At 40.5% G+C, this 12,596-nt stretch overlaps 1 protein-coding gene across 2 annotated transcripts in view; it reads right to left on the reverse strand.

Annotated features, from left to right (window-relative positions):
- GRIN2A (glutamate ionotropic receptor NMDA type subunit 2A) overlaps nucleotides 1-12,596 on the reverse strand; it is a 173,304-nt gene that overhangs the window by 61,490 nt on the left and 99,218 nt on the right. For both annotated transcript variants that reach the window (XM_064672798.1, XM_064672797.1), the window contains exon 5: nucleotides 5,587-5,701. In XM_064672798.1, coding sequence (XP_064528868.1) covers nucleotides 5,587-5,701 — 115 coding nt within the window. The remainder of the gene's footprint in view (nucleotides 1-5,586; nucleotides 5,702-12,596) is intronic.

A 12,596-nucleotide genomic window follows, 5' to 3' on the forward strand; every position in this document is an offset into this window, starting at 1 on the left:
GTCAGGTTAGCAATAACAGCTGCAGTACAAAGCACAAGAGCAAAACCCTCCCTCCAGAAACAGCACCTGCTAGACACGTGCTGCTGCAAACTTTTGTGTCACTTCATGTTTCTGAAGGTCCTTCTATGACAATGGCCCTCTAAATCTAAAAGACAAAATATGGTGTGAGCAATTTCATGTCTTATTAATAAGAAGTGTTTTACAGTCCTACGTGGTTTGAAGACCTCCATTTAAAGACCTTGAAGTTTTCAAAGTTTACTGCAAAATCTCACATGGGCTATGCAAATGTCCCACTCTTCCCTCATGGTTGCTTCTGAGACCATCAGGAAGACACCAGTCCTGCAACTGGGAAGGCCCAAAGGAAAACACAGGACCCACAGAGATTATAAATGAAAAGGAGGATAAAAAGAAAAGCTACCACCTCCTGCAGCCTCATTTTTCAATGGAGAATTATTAATTAGCACTCACCAAATCCTCAGTGGCTGGCATAGTTTTGGTTCTGCAAAATGTCCCAAATAACTTTACACAGCTCAAGAGTTCAAACTCATGCCAGAGAAGCCATTTTATGAGTTGATTATGCCATTAGAAAAGAGTTAATCAAACAGCCCCTTCCTCCACCTCCCAGCAAGGAAAGACTTTTTGTTACCTCTGCAGTCAGTACAGATCTTACAACTCTCCAGAAGTGTCCAGTCAGCTCTACCTTTACCTCCAGAGACGAAGAGCTAGCCTGAAAGTCTTCCTATTCCTTTATCTCCTCTCTAATACATAGATGTAAAGAGCAGGAGCAAAGCACACCACCTATGGTTTCCATGGGAGCTGCGATTCCTTTGTGGCAGCAAAGAGATGGGGACCATCCTCCTTGGGAATACATGATTTAAGAAATGCTGCACAGTAATTGGTGCAATTCAAACAACTCAGCCCAGTAAAGGTCAAAGGAAAGGCCTTTGGGCTAAGCAAAAGCTCACTGATACAGAAACAATATGCAATTCTCAGCCGACAATAAGTGTCAGGACAGGCATATTTACAGGAAGACTAAATACACCAAGCAACAAGGACAGAACAGAGAAAATGACAACCCAACAGATGTTAAAGAGCACACTGCTGCTTCTGCTGTGGGCAAAGAATATATCATGTTACGCCACAGAGCCACCGACAGAAGATACACCCGCAAATAGAGGATTAGCTCATGCAGTTTCAGCTGTTCTACTTAAAATACATGCAGCCCTTCACAACTTCCAGGGAATGTCTATCATGAGACACCAGGATCCTTCAGCTATCACAACCCCTGCTCTAAATCGAGATTTCACAAGGAACCACCCTGTACCATCTCAATGACTTTTTATCACCACAGGGCTCTGACAAAGAGCTCTGTCAGAAATCTGACCCAGTGTTATTATGTTCTCAGTTCTCGCCCAGGGAAGTCAGCTCCACCATCAGAGACAGGAGCTGCCTTTTCTCAGCTACGTGCTGGTGGATGTCAGGAGCCAGATGGAGCTCTCTGTGAAGACCTTGGTTCATTTATTCCAGGCAGGAACCGCGCACCCTCTGCCCACTCATTCCTACTTAGATACAAATGTGTACAACCCCACACAGAGCTTGCAAATCTGGCATATGCTAGTTAATCAGAGCAAAATTAAGTTCTACATTAAATCCTGCATTAATAGAAAGTCAAAGATTACAGGCTATGTTTAGAATACACCTGGATGTAAGTACTGGCTCTTGCAGTGGTGTTTCAGTAGCAATTCTGCCATGTAGTACACAAATTCACCCAGAATACAGGCCACCATGATAATTTTATCTGCATCTACCTAGGAGCAGCAGTAAAAATTGATTTTACCCCAGAACTCATCTTTACACATGGAATACACCCATCTTTAAATTCTACACAGCCCTTCACACTTCACCTAAAATATATGATATGCACTGCTAATTAAACCATCTATTTTTTTGCCACTGCTAATTATATTCTAGGATATGATTTTAATATCAGATTGATTGATTTTATTTCCACATCAGAAAAAAAAAGAAAGACAGAGTAGCAGACTGTGAATTTGGCAACTCAGTGAAGTTGATACCCAGGTCACACCACACTAAGGTAACGTTAACAGGAGAGCTGCAGCTGGGTCTGCTGGACCTCTGAGGGTTATTTAGCACTAGCACAGGGTTCCTGCAGCACTTTGGTGATATTTGGGCAACACTGTTAACTCTGGCAAATTTATCAAGTTTCCCTGAAACAAGCACATTAAACTTGTCTTCTTAAAAATCTCTTGCCTGAGAACAGCATCCCCTTTGCCTGTCAAGATTAGCAACAAGAATATGAATGTTGGTGTCAGAAGTTTGAGCAGTTGCCTTAGGATCTGTCAAAATATCTTGCTGGATGCCTGCAAAACATGCCCAAAAATGTGATTTTCAGTCTTCAAACTATTATCATCCAACCAGCTTTTTTCAGCATCTGATATGGGACAAATCCCTCATTCAACCTCATTTACATGTAAAGTTACCATCTCGAAGTTTCAATACTGAGTCACTTATAAAGGAAAAGGAACTTATTTCCCAAGGGCTAATACGTATGCTCTTCAACTATGGTTGAAAGAATTTTCAATAACCTCAAGCCTTGAGTCAAGTATATCAATTTTGATACCAATGAAAAATTGTATTTGAGTCAAATCAGATTAAAAACCAAATAAAAGTTGAGTTCAAATAATACATCTTGGATTTTCAGTAGAGTACCAAGTAAAAAAATTTTCACATAAACTCCAATTACTCTTTCTACATAAATAATAAAGTAGCTGCTCACAATTTCTATGTACACTAGTTACATTATGAGGATTAAGAGACTGTTGCATTGTCAGTTTTTCACATGAGAAAATAATTTAATTAGATTCTGGGACTCGATGTTTTCTGTATAGGTTTAAGGACATTTAATAAAACTTCAATAAAACAATTCTGTGATACTCATTGCCATACTGTAATAGGAAGGAAAAGCATGTGCCTGGCTGGAAACTCAGAGCAGGAAATGTTAGATCTCAGATGAGTAGCTTTGACGGTTTTGAAATCGAGCAAAACAGCTCAAGGAAAAAGGAGTAAGAGGAAAAAAATTGGCTAGGAGGCTAAGAAATGTGGGATAAACAGTGCAACTTGGAGAGAACGCTGAGACAACCCCAGAGAGATGTTCAAATTAAGCAGGGGGTAGGGAAGGGCTTCTGAAGTCTCTAAGCCAAAGGAACTGTAGTGTTCAGTGATGCTCTGCTGATAGAGATGTGGGGTGTTCCGAGACAGCCGAGAGCTACACCCAGCTCGCCAGGAAAATTGATTACTCAGTTTATTCGTCTTCATCCACAGAGGCAGGGATCAGCCCGTGGTCAGAAGAATAATTCTGGTGGTGACAGCCTGTTCTTGGCCGCCTTTTCCTTCTCCCCTCTGACACAATTAAACCTGGCCCCCTTCCCACAGCCCAGCACTGGAGCAGCAGGCACGAGAGCTGACACGGGGCCGGCTGTCCCTGCCCAGCACCTCGCCTGGCCTGCCACCAACAGGGCTCTAAAGCAGGGGCCAGAAAGGAGCAGAAACATCCATTTTTTTCTGGGCAGGAGCCTCCTTCAGTCCCAGTCTTCTTCCTCCTAAAAGCCCCTCAAACACGACACCGAGCAGGGAGGGATTTACCCGATGGAAAACTACACAGACAAACATAAGGCTCAGCCTACAGCTGAGCCCAGCAGAGCAGGTGCCAACTCTAGCACAAATCAGATGTTGGTACTGAACTAAAACCAGTTCTCTTGACTGAAGGCTGGACAACACATAGGACAGTGAGGAGAGAAAAGCAAGTAAGTCAGTCTCTGTCTTGTGAGATCCAAAGATTTGCTAGAGCCTGCAGGGATTATGAACAGTTGGTAATTGCTCCAAAATAAAATACTTCTATTGATAAAATGGAAACCTGAAACTTCACTGCATGTACTGCTGTTCAGAAAGCAAGTCAGGACAAGAAAACATCACTGTAAACTTGAGATATTCCAGTGAAAACAGAATGCATGTGCTCCTTGCCCTTTGTGAAGTACAGTAATAGGTAATAGTGTTTTGTGTCCCTCCTGGGTTTTTTTTGCACTGCTGCCACACAACATGGTAGGCACACCAAAACCTGCCCCAAGTCTTCATTCTCTGAGAGAGGAGTCACTGCAAGGTTAAAACAGGCTCAAGTTATTTCTTAGAAATAATGTTGGTTCATACACCCGTTACTGCTTTGCTGCTGTTAGCTCATTTTTCAAAAACATCACACCCATCTCTCCTTGTCCTTTGAATGGCCTCTTTAGAGAAGTTTCAAGGTACAAAATGTATGAAATTATTTTAACATAAGTATTGTTGGCTGCCTCTTTAAGCATTTTCTGCCTTTGGCACCTCATACTAATAATATTCTCCAAGCAGTACAATAATTTTTCCAGAACATTATATACGATATGCAGAACGTTGAAGCATTTTAAAATAGGGTAAGAAATTTTCATAACGGTTAGTGAGCAAAAGATTCCTCCAAAGATTCAAATTGACACATTTGGAAAGGATTAAATTTATCCAGAGAATTAAATTTGCATCAAATGAACATAAAGAAATACACAGCATAATCTAGGACTACTCTCTGGTTTTGCATGACTAGCATATTTATTGAGATGTCCTTCAGTACTTCTGATTTTGTCGTTATTATTCATCATCATGAAGAATGTTGTAGTCTTACAAACTGGAGTTTTAAGTTGATTTTATGGATTCCTAAAACTATAAGAAAAAGAATTCATAAATTTCAGCAGGAATTTAGATAATGCAGGGTCATGCTTCACGAATTTGAAATAAAACTGAAGGATGACAGTGATGTATGTTTACCTACAGTCTCATATTACAAGCAGTTTCTAACGTCCCTGTTTTTAAACCACAGATATCTTACAAACCTCAGAGCCAAAACAATCACAGGCTGAGATTGGAGTTTTAAAGAAAAGATCCTCATGATAAACTTTTTAAATTACTATTTGCATATAAGATTAACCCTGATATTAAGTCACTTTCTAGTCTATATAGAGGTCTATGGAGACCATTTGTCTACCTGAAGTAGTCAAGATTACAAATTTTTCAGGCAAACCTTGTTGGGATTATCCTCCAATTCAGCAGGAACTTCACAGTTTAACCAAAAAAAAGTGTGCTTTTATTTAAATATGTCAAAAAAAAATACAAAATCAAGCAAATGAAAGGACTGGAATTGTCAAGATATAAAAATCCATCCAAATTTAAGTAGCCGAGGACCAAGCTTTTGGAGGTTTTTCAGTGATTCATTTTATTTTACTAAATTGCAAGAAGAAATGGAAATGCAGGGTGTGTTTCACAGAAATCTGAAATCCACATGGCTTATCTGTTGCTTTCCCTGTTAAAACTCCTTGGATATATGCTGAACCAGGGAAAATTATCTTTTCTGAACTGTTGTGACAAACCCCCTAGAGCAGAATATCAGCAGTGACATGCAGGACATTAATTAATCTGCCTGCTCATCATTAGCAGGGCTCTCCCAAGTCTCTCCCACCCCTCAGATCCTGTTCCCAGGGCAGGACTCACCTTCTCCCACTCCCGCTCGTTGTTCAGCACTATCACCACCAGCCTGGGGTGTGCCTGGTAACCATCGGCCGTGAAGGACAAATCTCTGCCTTCCCAAGTCACATTCATCATAAACCTGGAAGGCAAGGAAGAAAAAGAGTTCCTTGAGAAATTAATGAGCTGTCCAGCAGTTAATAAGCAGCCAGTTCAGTCATCAGAACCACTGATTAAACACATGCACCAAATCCTGCCAATGCTGAGAAGAGCCTGCACTTGCAGCACAGGAGTCAGAGCATTTCAAGGCCCTCCATAGCACAGAACAAAGCAAAACATTGTTTTTGTATGAATTTTAATGCAGATATAATTTTTAAAGCAGCTTCCAGATTATATACAACCTGTACACACCATGAATAATCTTTCTGGCATTTTGTACCACCTCACTAGTTTTTCAGGACCATTTTAAACATATCTACATCAGCTCTGTATGTATTATATTATTGTCTCTCTAGAGTGATACTCAGAGCAAAGTGCACCTGATCTGTCTGCCCCCAAGAGTTCTGTCAGCCCTTCCCAACACTATGCTGTTGTGACATGTGGATAAATTCCACCAAGGCCAAAACCAGACATGAAAGCTTTGAAGGGGTTTATAATATCTCAGTTCACCAATCTCAAAAGAGAAAGCATATATGCTTTAAACTTTTTCGTATTTAAGTTCATTTTCAATGGTTTTCAAAAGATATATAGATTAATAAAAATTAATTAAAAAAAAAAAACAGATGGACCCAGATTAAAATGAACAAGAAGGAGAACTTTTAAATTCTGTTGAAAAAAATCAAAACTCCACACTGCCAATGTGAGCCTGACAGAGCTAATCCATAGGTAAGAGGTAAAACTGCAACTCAAAGTCTTGGTGATATGCCAGCACTTCCAGAAGATTATGTGCCCTCCAGCCCATGCCATGTCCATGGTCTGTAGTTAATCACATTGAATTGCACTGAGTTTCATTGCAGTGTATTTCACTGAAAGAAATTCAGCCCAAGACTGATGCAGGCAGAAGTGCAGACATCCATCCCACAGACAGAAGTGTTTTAAAGGGCACAAAGTTACTTTAGCTATTCTTCATACATTACTGACTAATGTTTGACCCCCAAGAAATGATACAGGTTTACATGTTTGTATGGGTTTGGAGGTTTTCTGGTTGGTTTGTTGTTATGGTTGGTTTTTTAGCAGCAGTAGTCGGACGGTCTCCTGGTGAATGTGGTATAGACAAAATTATTCAGCTCCAGATTCAAAGGAGAAGGCTTTGTATTGACACAGCTGCCTGAAAATCCCAATAGCAGAAGCACACTAAATAAACATTTATAGACCCAGAAGAAATAGTGGCATTGTATCATAACAGTTAATAATTAAATGTGCACTGCCCTGAACAGCCATCTTAACATCATTCAGCACCGGTTTGACAGCAATTTGTAAATTCTCCCATTGTAATAACTCATATTTTGTGACAGACTTTCAGCGTGAAAATTTTCCCCTTGGCAGAATTTTGCTGTTCAGCTGAACTAATTTCCCGTATATTCCATTTTTCATCCAGCAGTGAAAGAGCTTGTTTGGGAACAAAAGGCTTGTTTGCCACCTTGAGAGGCAACAAACCACCAAACAGAATTCACTTGTGCACACATGTAAGGAACCAGCACAACATTCACTCGCTGCTGAAAACCAAACGCGTTGTGACCCAGGGAATGAAGTGCCCAGGAAGTGACCACAGGGGGAAAATGAGGATGTGCTGTAAAAACACACAATACTTTCATCTGCACTTCTGCACCCTCCTTCAGAGGCTCCCTCCTAATTCACACACGTGAAATAACACCCCTCACAATGCACACATCATCTGACAGGGCCAGGCAGAAACCACCTCATGTCAATAAACCTGAAAGCCAAGAACTTTGTCCCCTCCTAAGGGCTGGACCCCAAACACACACCCCGTACTACGTCAGGCTTTTGTGTCCATTTGGCTTTTTAACTACATATTGGTGACTGGACTTGAGTTGAGGCCTTCCTTTATGTAATTTGGTAGGAACACCACCCTAGATTTCAACCACCACTCAGCATATTTTTGGATTAATATGCATATGTCTTAACCAGTCAAGGGCCATCACAAGATGCAGTGCTGATGCTCAAGTGTTCCCAAAAAAAAAAATAAATAAAATATGAACCACAAATCTAAACTGAAAAACTGAACTCGGTGTACATTTTTAATCCGTGTGAATTTACCAGCTATTTAGTACTGAAAGATATTTTGCAAGTTTTTTTTAAAAAAACTCCCTAATCTGTAAAAGTTTCTTAAAACTGTATAGTCTGATCTGCATACAAAGGTACCCATGAGTGATGCAGTCTGAGCTACCCCAGTTTCTCATATGGCAACAATAAAAAGGACTTCAAAGAGATTCTTGTTTTCCCAAGCACATTCTTCTGTTCAAAATTCATCAGCTGCCCGTGTTCTTCAGAAACAAATGCCTGCAACCTACATTCCCTTTTGAATTGTCATTTTTCCTCTGCAAAGGACAGAAGCCCTGCTCTGCTTTCACTGGCCAAAACCCTAAACCGCTTATCCCTCCAAAAAACAACTGTGTGCTTTTCTGCTCCTGGCTGGGAAGAGTACGGTAAGGAAAGCATTTATAATGTTATTCTTACAGAGTTTTAAGTTTATCCAAGATTAATTCTGTGCCAGATGTCTTTGGCTTCTGAACTGGACAAAATGCATTCCTGAAGTAGCTTTGGAAATGCATATTCCTGTTCTTAACTAAATGATGTTCTTGGTTATTTGAGCTTATTACTTTAAGGGGGCAATTCAGCACACACCTTGGATTAGTAGTTAATCTGCTTTCATACCTCATTAATGCTGCAGCCTTTGCAAAGACATGATAGCAGGAGGCCTTGTGATGGTATTATGACACTGAAGTCTTAATTAACTTTTGCAAACCGAAATTTGTAAGATTCCCCAGGTGATACATAATTCAAAATAGTAATTTTTTTTTTTGGACAGAAGTTAAGCTCTTCTCACAGCGAATACAAAACAGGTTTTTTATCATGCAAAGAACCAAACCTTTACTATTTATTTAAAAATACTTTTAACATTTACACAATCCTTTTTTGCTTGTCATTTTCCCCAACACAACTGAAAAGTGTGTAGACACCACAGCAGAACACTGTTGCTGTTGTATTTACTGCAAGCCTTTGAAACACCAAGGTTACAAACTTCTCTTAAGGTTTCCAACTTTATTTTTATAGACTCAGAAATATCAAGTAGTTCACATAAAGTTTCAGAATAATGCCAAAACTGTGCAATATTTATCCCTGACAAAATTCTAACCCTATCCATAAAAACAGAACATATTGAACAAGGTGGGTTTTCCTACCCTGTAAATACTATACCACAATTACATCAACTCCAATTTCTATTAATAAATGGGCAAAGACTTTGCCAAAAGGAAGAGACCTCAGTTTTTAGAAGACCATTTCCTAGGATATGATATTGCTGATACAGAGTCACCTTTCTGGCCTCCTTACAGGAGACATGGACCTTCTTGTCCATGGGGTGTTTGTTAAGGATTTCCTATCCTGTGTGAAAACAGTAGAAAACCCAGCAAAGCCACAACTCCTCCTGGAGTAGAATCTTTGAGATTTTCTATTTCTATGTTATACAACAGCAGACATGTTTGCAGGCTGTGGCATTTCTTTTGAGGTTTAACAGACAGATGTACGTTCAAGATACACGAGTGTTCCTGTAACGGGGGCAAGGATTTGAGAGCAAAAGCAAGAAGGTTTAGTGGATTCTGTGCTGGGCATTTTTTCAAACAGCACAAAAAAACCCCAAACAACACGACACTATGTAAATTATAAATTATTATAAAGATCACTTTGTCTCAAAGATCAGTCCTAGCCCCAGCTTCATAAACAATCCCAGGAAACCAAAGCAAGTGCGATGTCACCTCTGGAGCCCCACCCGTGATGGTGCTCAGGAAGTCCCCACCTCACTTCACCTCTACCTGCTGCCTCTCTGGGATGCCAGGGAGGAGAACCCTCATAAAAATTCCCATGCTTGGTATTGGCCCATCCCCTGTGTCCCAGAAGACCCTGCAGGACTGGTTGGGCTCAGGAACTCAGCCAGCTCTGCAATAACAGGCTGGTTTATAATTACTGTGAAATCCACCTAGTCTGCAGCTCCTAAACAGATTAGCAGCTGGGAAAAACATGATGGGTAAGGCAGAGGCATTAATGAAAACATGTCACTTCTAAGCTGCCTCCAAAGGAGAGAACTTAGTTACCAGACCTGTAAAATAAAGCACAGGGCCTGGCAGCTGCAGGGAGCAGAAACCCACAGGACCCCTCACTGCCAGGAGTTCAGACCCACGTTTCCTGCCCTCATCCTGCAGCTCAGATGAGATAATCAACCCTGATAAACGCCCCAGGTGCCATCACTAGGGACTATCACTTTTTATTTAGTGCCTTCTTCACCATGGGCCAGTGCTTCAGATCTGAGACAACCACAGGCAACAAGGAGAGAGGCAGCAGAGACTTGGGGAAACACATGTTCTGTAAAAGAAACTCTCCCCCTTCTCCCTCAAAGAAGGAATTTCCAAACTGAGATTTAAAGCAGATGAAATGCCTCAAAACCAACATGTTATCTGGCAATATTTCTCTTTTTTGCAAATAGTGTAAAAACCAGCCATTTTAATAATCTAGACAGCCAGCCTGTCTGGCCTTGGCATTCACTCAGCCTCATACCTAAAAAAGCAGAAGTGAATCCTAATTCTGTCTTTTCTTCTTTATCTTCTTGAGACTCTGAACTGCTGCACTTCCTTACTACGATTCTACCGCGAAATTGGAATGATACTTATCAATAGAAAACCCAAGACAGATTATTTATCGTTAAGAAACAGATTTCCTATGTAAAATTAAATCAAGAAATGCTTAAAGCAGAATATATAATATGTGGCCTGAAGTACATATAGAAATAACTCTGCAATAGAACACTATTAAACAACATAGATGCACTTTTTTAACTAATTCTACGTCTTAGGCTGCATAGGAATTTTTTTTTAAATTCAAATCCTTTTAAGTGATGCAAAGAGTCTCTTCTTCCTCTTCGTGCACCCTCCTCCTCCTCCAGTTCCCCCAGCCCTCACTCTCTGGAGTGTAACTCCACAATGGTCCCTTGCTTTGGAGCTGCATCTCCCTAGGCCTTGAGCCAGCATGGATGAGTAAAACTTTGGGAGCGATCTGCTCAGTGGCTGTGAATAAGGAATGTCATGCCAGCTCCTCGTACCTCCTGCCAGCTGCTCCTTAAAGCATTAACTGCCACTGGGGCTGGGAAACTCATTTTGCCCCAGTTCTGCCAGACAAGCAACGAAACTCTCGGGGAGCCCTTCTGAAAGGGGGGCAAGGGGAGGTAGCAAAATCAGAAAGGGCTCAGCTCCCTGGGAGGCTGCCACAGACTAAAACACCAGAATGTTCAGCAAGTTATTGTTAGCAATAACATTTCTTAGAAAGCACTAATATGATTGCATTTTGCTGCACCACCTCAGAAGCATCCCAAACTCTTCCCTGTGGAGTGTATCTATCTGGCTTCCTGCAAGGGGATGGTGTCTGCAGCAGCTACGTCTCCAAGAAGGTTCACTTATATTTTGAATTTTGATCCCTGCTTTCAGCTCTGAAGTCTGGCTCTGCTCAACTCCCAGAGACCATGCTTGTTCTCGTTTTAAATTATTTTAATTATCATAATAAGGGGATAATGATTTAAAAGTCCCTAATCCAGCAACTGCTTGATACCTTCTGCTTCCTAAGCTGACCTAACCTGGGTGAAAATTTTAATGCAGATTTTCAATACTTTCTTGAAACACTTTGTCAGTAAATCAGCACTGTGTGTGGGTCCCTTGGGTGGAAAGCTTTGCTCCACAACCCCTCTTTTGTTGCCAGTCAAGTTTGGACAAACATGACAACAGTTTCATCCATTCAGTTCCTGCTGTGTTATGCAACTATATGGAAAATGCTGTCTGACCGTAGAAGAGGGTAATTACAGCACATGAATTCAAAGAAGTGCAAGTATTTAGTTGTTAATGTTTAAGACCTGCTCATCAGCAGTAAATTAGACTTTGTGCATCCCCGTGTACCAATCCAATTGCTACAATACTACTGGGTCTCCTGATGAGAGAGAATCCCCACACAAATGAAGGAGCAAAGTGGGATCCTGCCACTGACAAAATTTTTTCTTGAGTATATTTTCTAATGCATTTTTTTCATGTTGACAATAACAATTTATTAGAATCCAGAATGTCTGAAACTAGTTGTTAACGTGAAATCTAGGACTGGCAGCTTGGTACATCATCTTCATTTGGATTTGTTTCCATAGAGCAGCATTCACAGTAGCAAAGGAGAAGAATAAACAAATCTAGCAAAACCTGAAACTTCTTCATGCTTTAAAGCTACCAAAAGTGAATTACTAAATTGAAAGTATGCTCAAATTAGCTGTTTCCCTCCATGACACTTAAGCATCAGATCGTCACCCTGTATACAGTGCACTCAGTGGATCCAGTAAAACCTCAGTGGGATCACAAAACGGGAAAGACAAACAAAATATCCCAGGAAATACTTAGGTGGAAATAAATAACCATTTGTTCTTCTGCACAGCAAATATGCTACTAGTAAAAAAGCATTTTTCTTCATGTATAATTAAATATTTATGCACCTTCAATCATACAATAAAGAAGATGATACTTATTGTTCCTAAGTCCTCTGACTTAAATGAACAAATCCTCTATAAATTGGCTGTTGATCTGTATGCAGGAAAAGATTAAACAGATTTGCTGGATTATTCATCAAACCATTGTGTCCATTTAATGCCTGACTTTGCTCAAAAGAGGCAAATTTATCTGTCATACTAAAAGCTGGAATCAAAATACTGAACTTGATGGATGACTGTCAGGACTAGAGGGACAGCAAAGCCATCGCCCTGTGGACAGAATGCTGCTGTA

This window comes from Pseudopipra pipra, chromosome 16 (genome assembly GCF_036250125.1).
Source record: "Pseudopipra pipra isolate bDixPip1 chromosome 16, bDixPip1.hap1, whole genome shotgun sequence".
In the NCBI taxonomy this organism is placed as follows: Eukaryota; Metazoa; Chordata; class Aves; order Passeriformes; family Pipridae; genus Pseudopipra; species Pseudopipra pipra.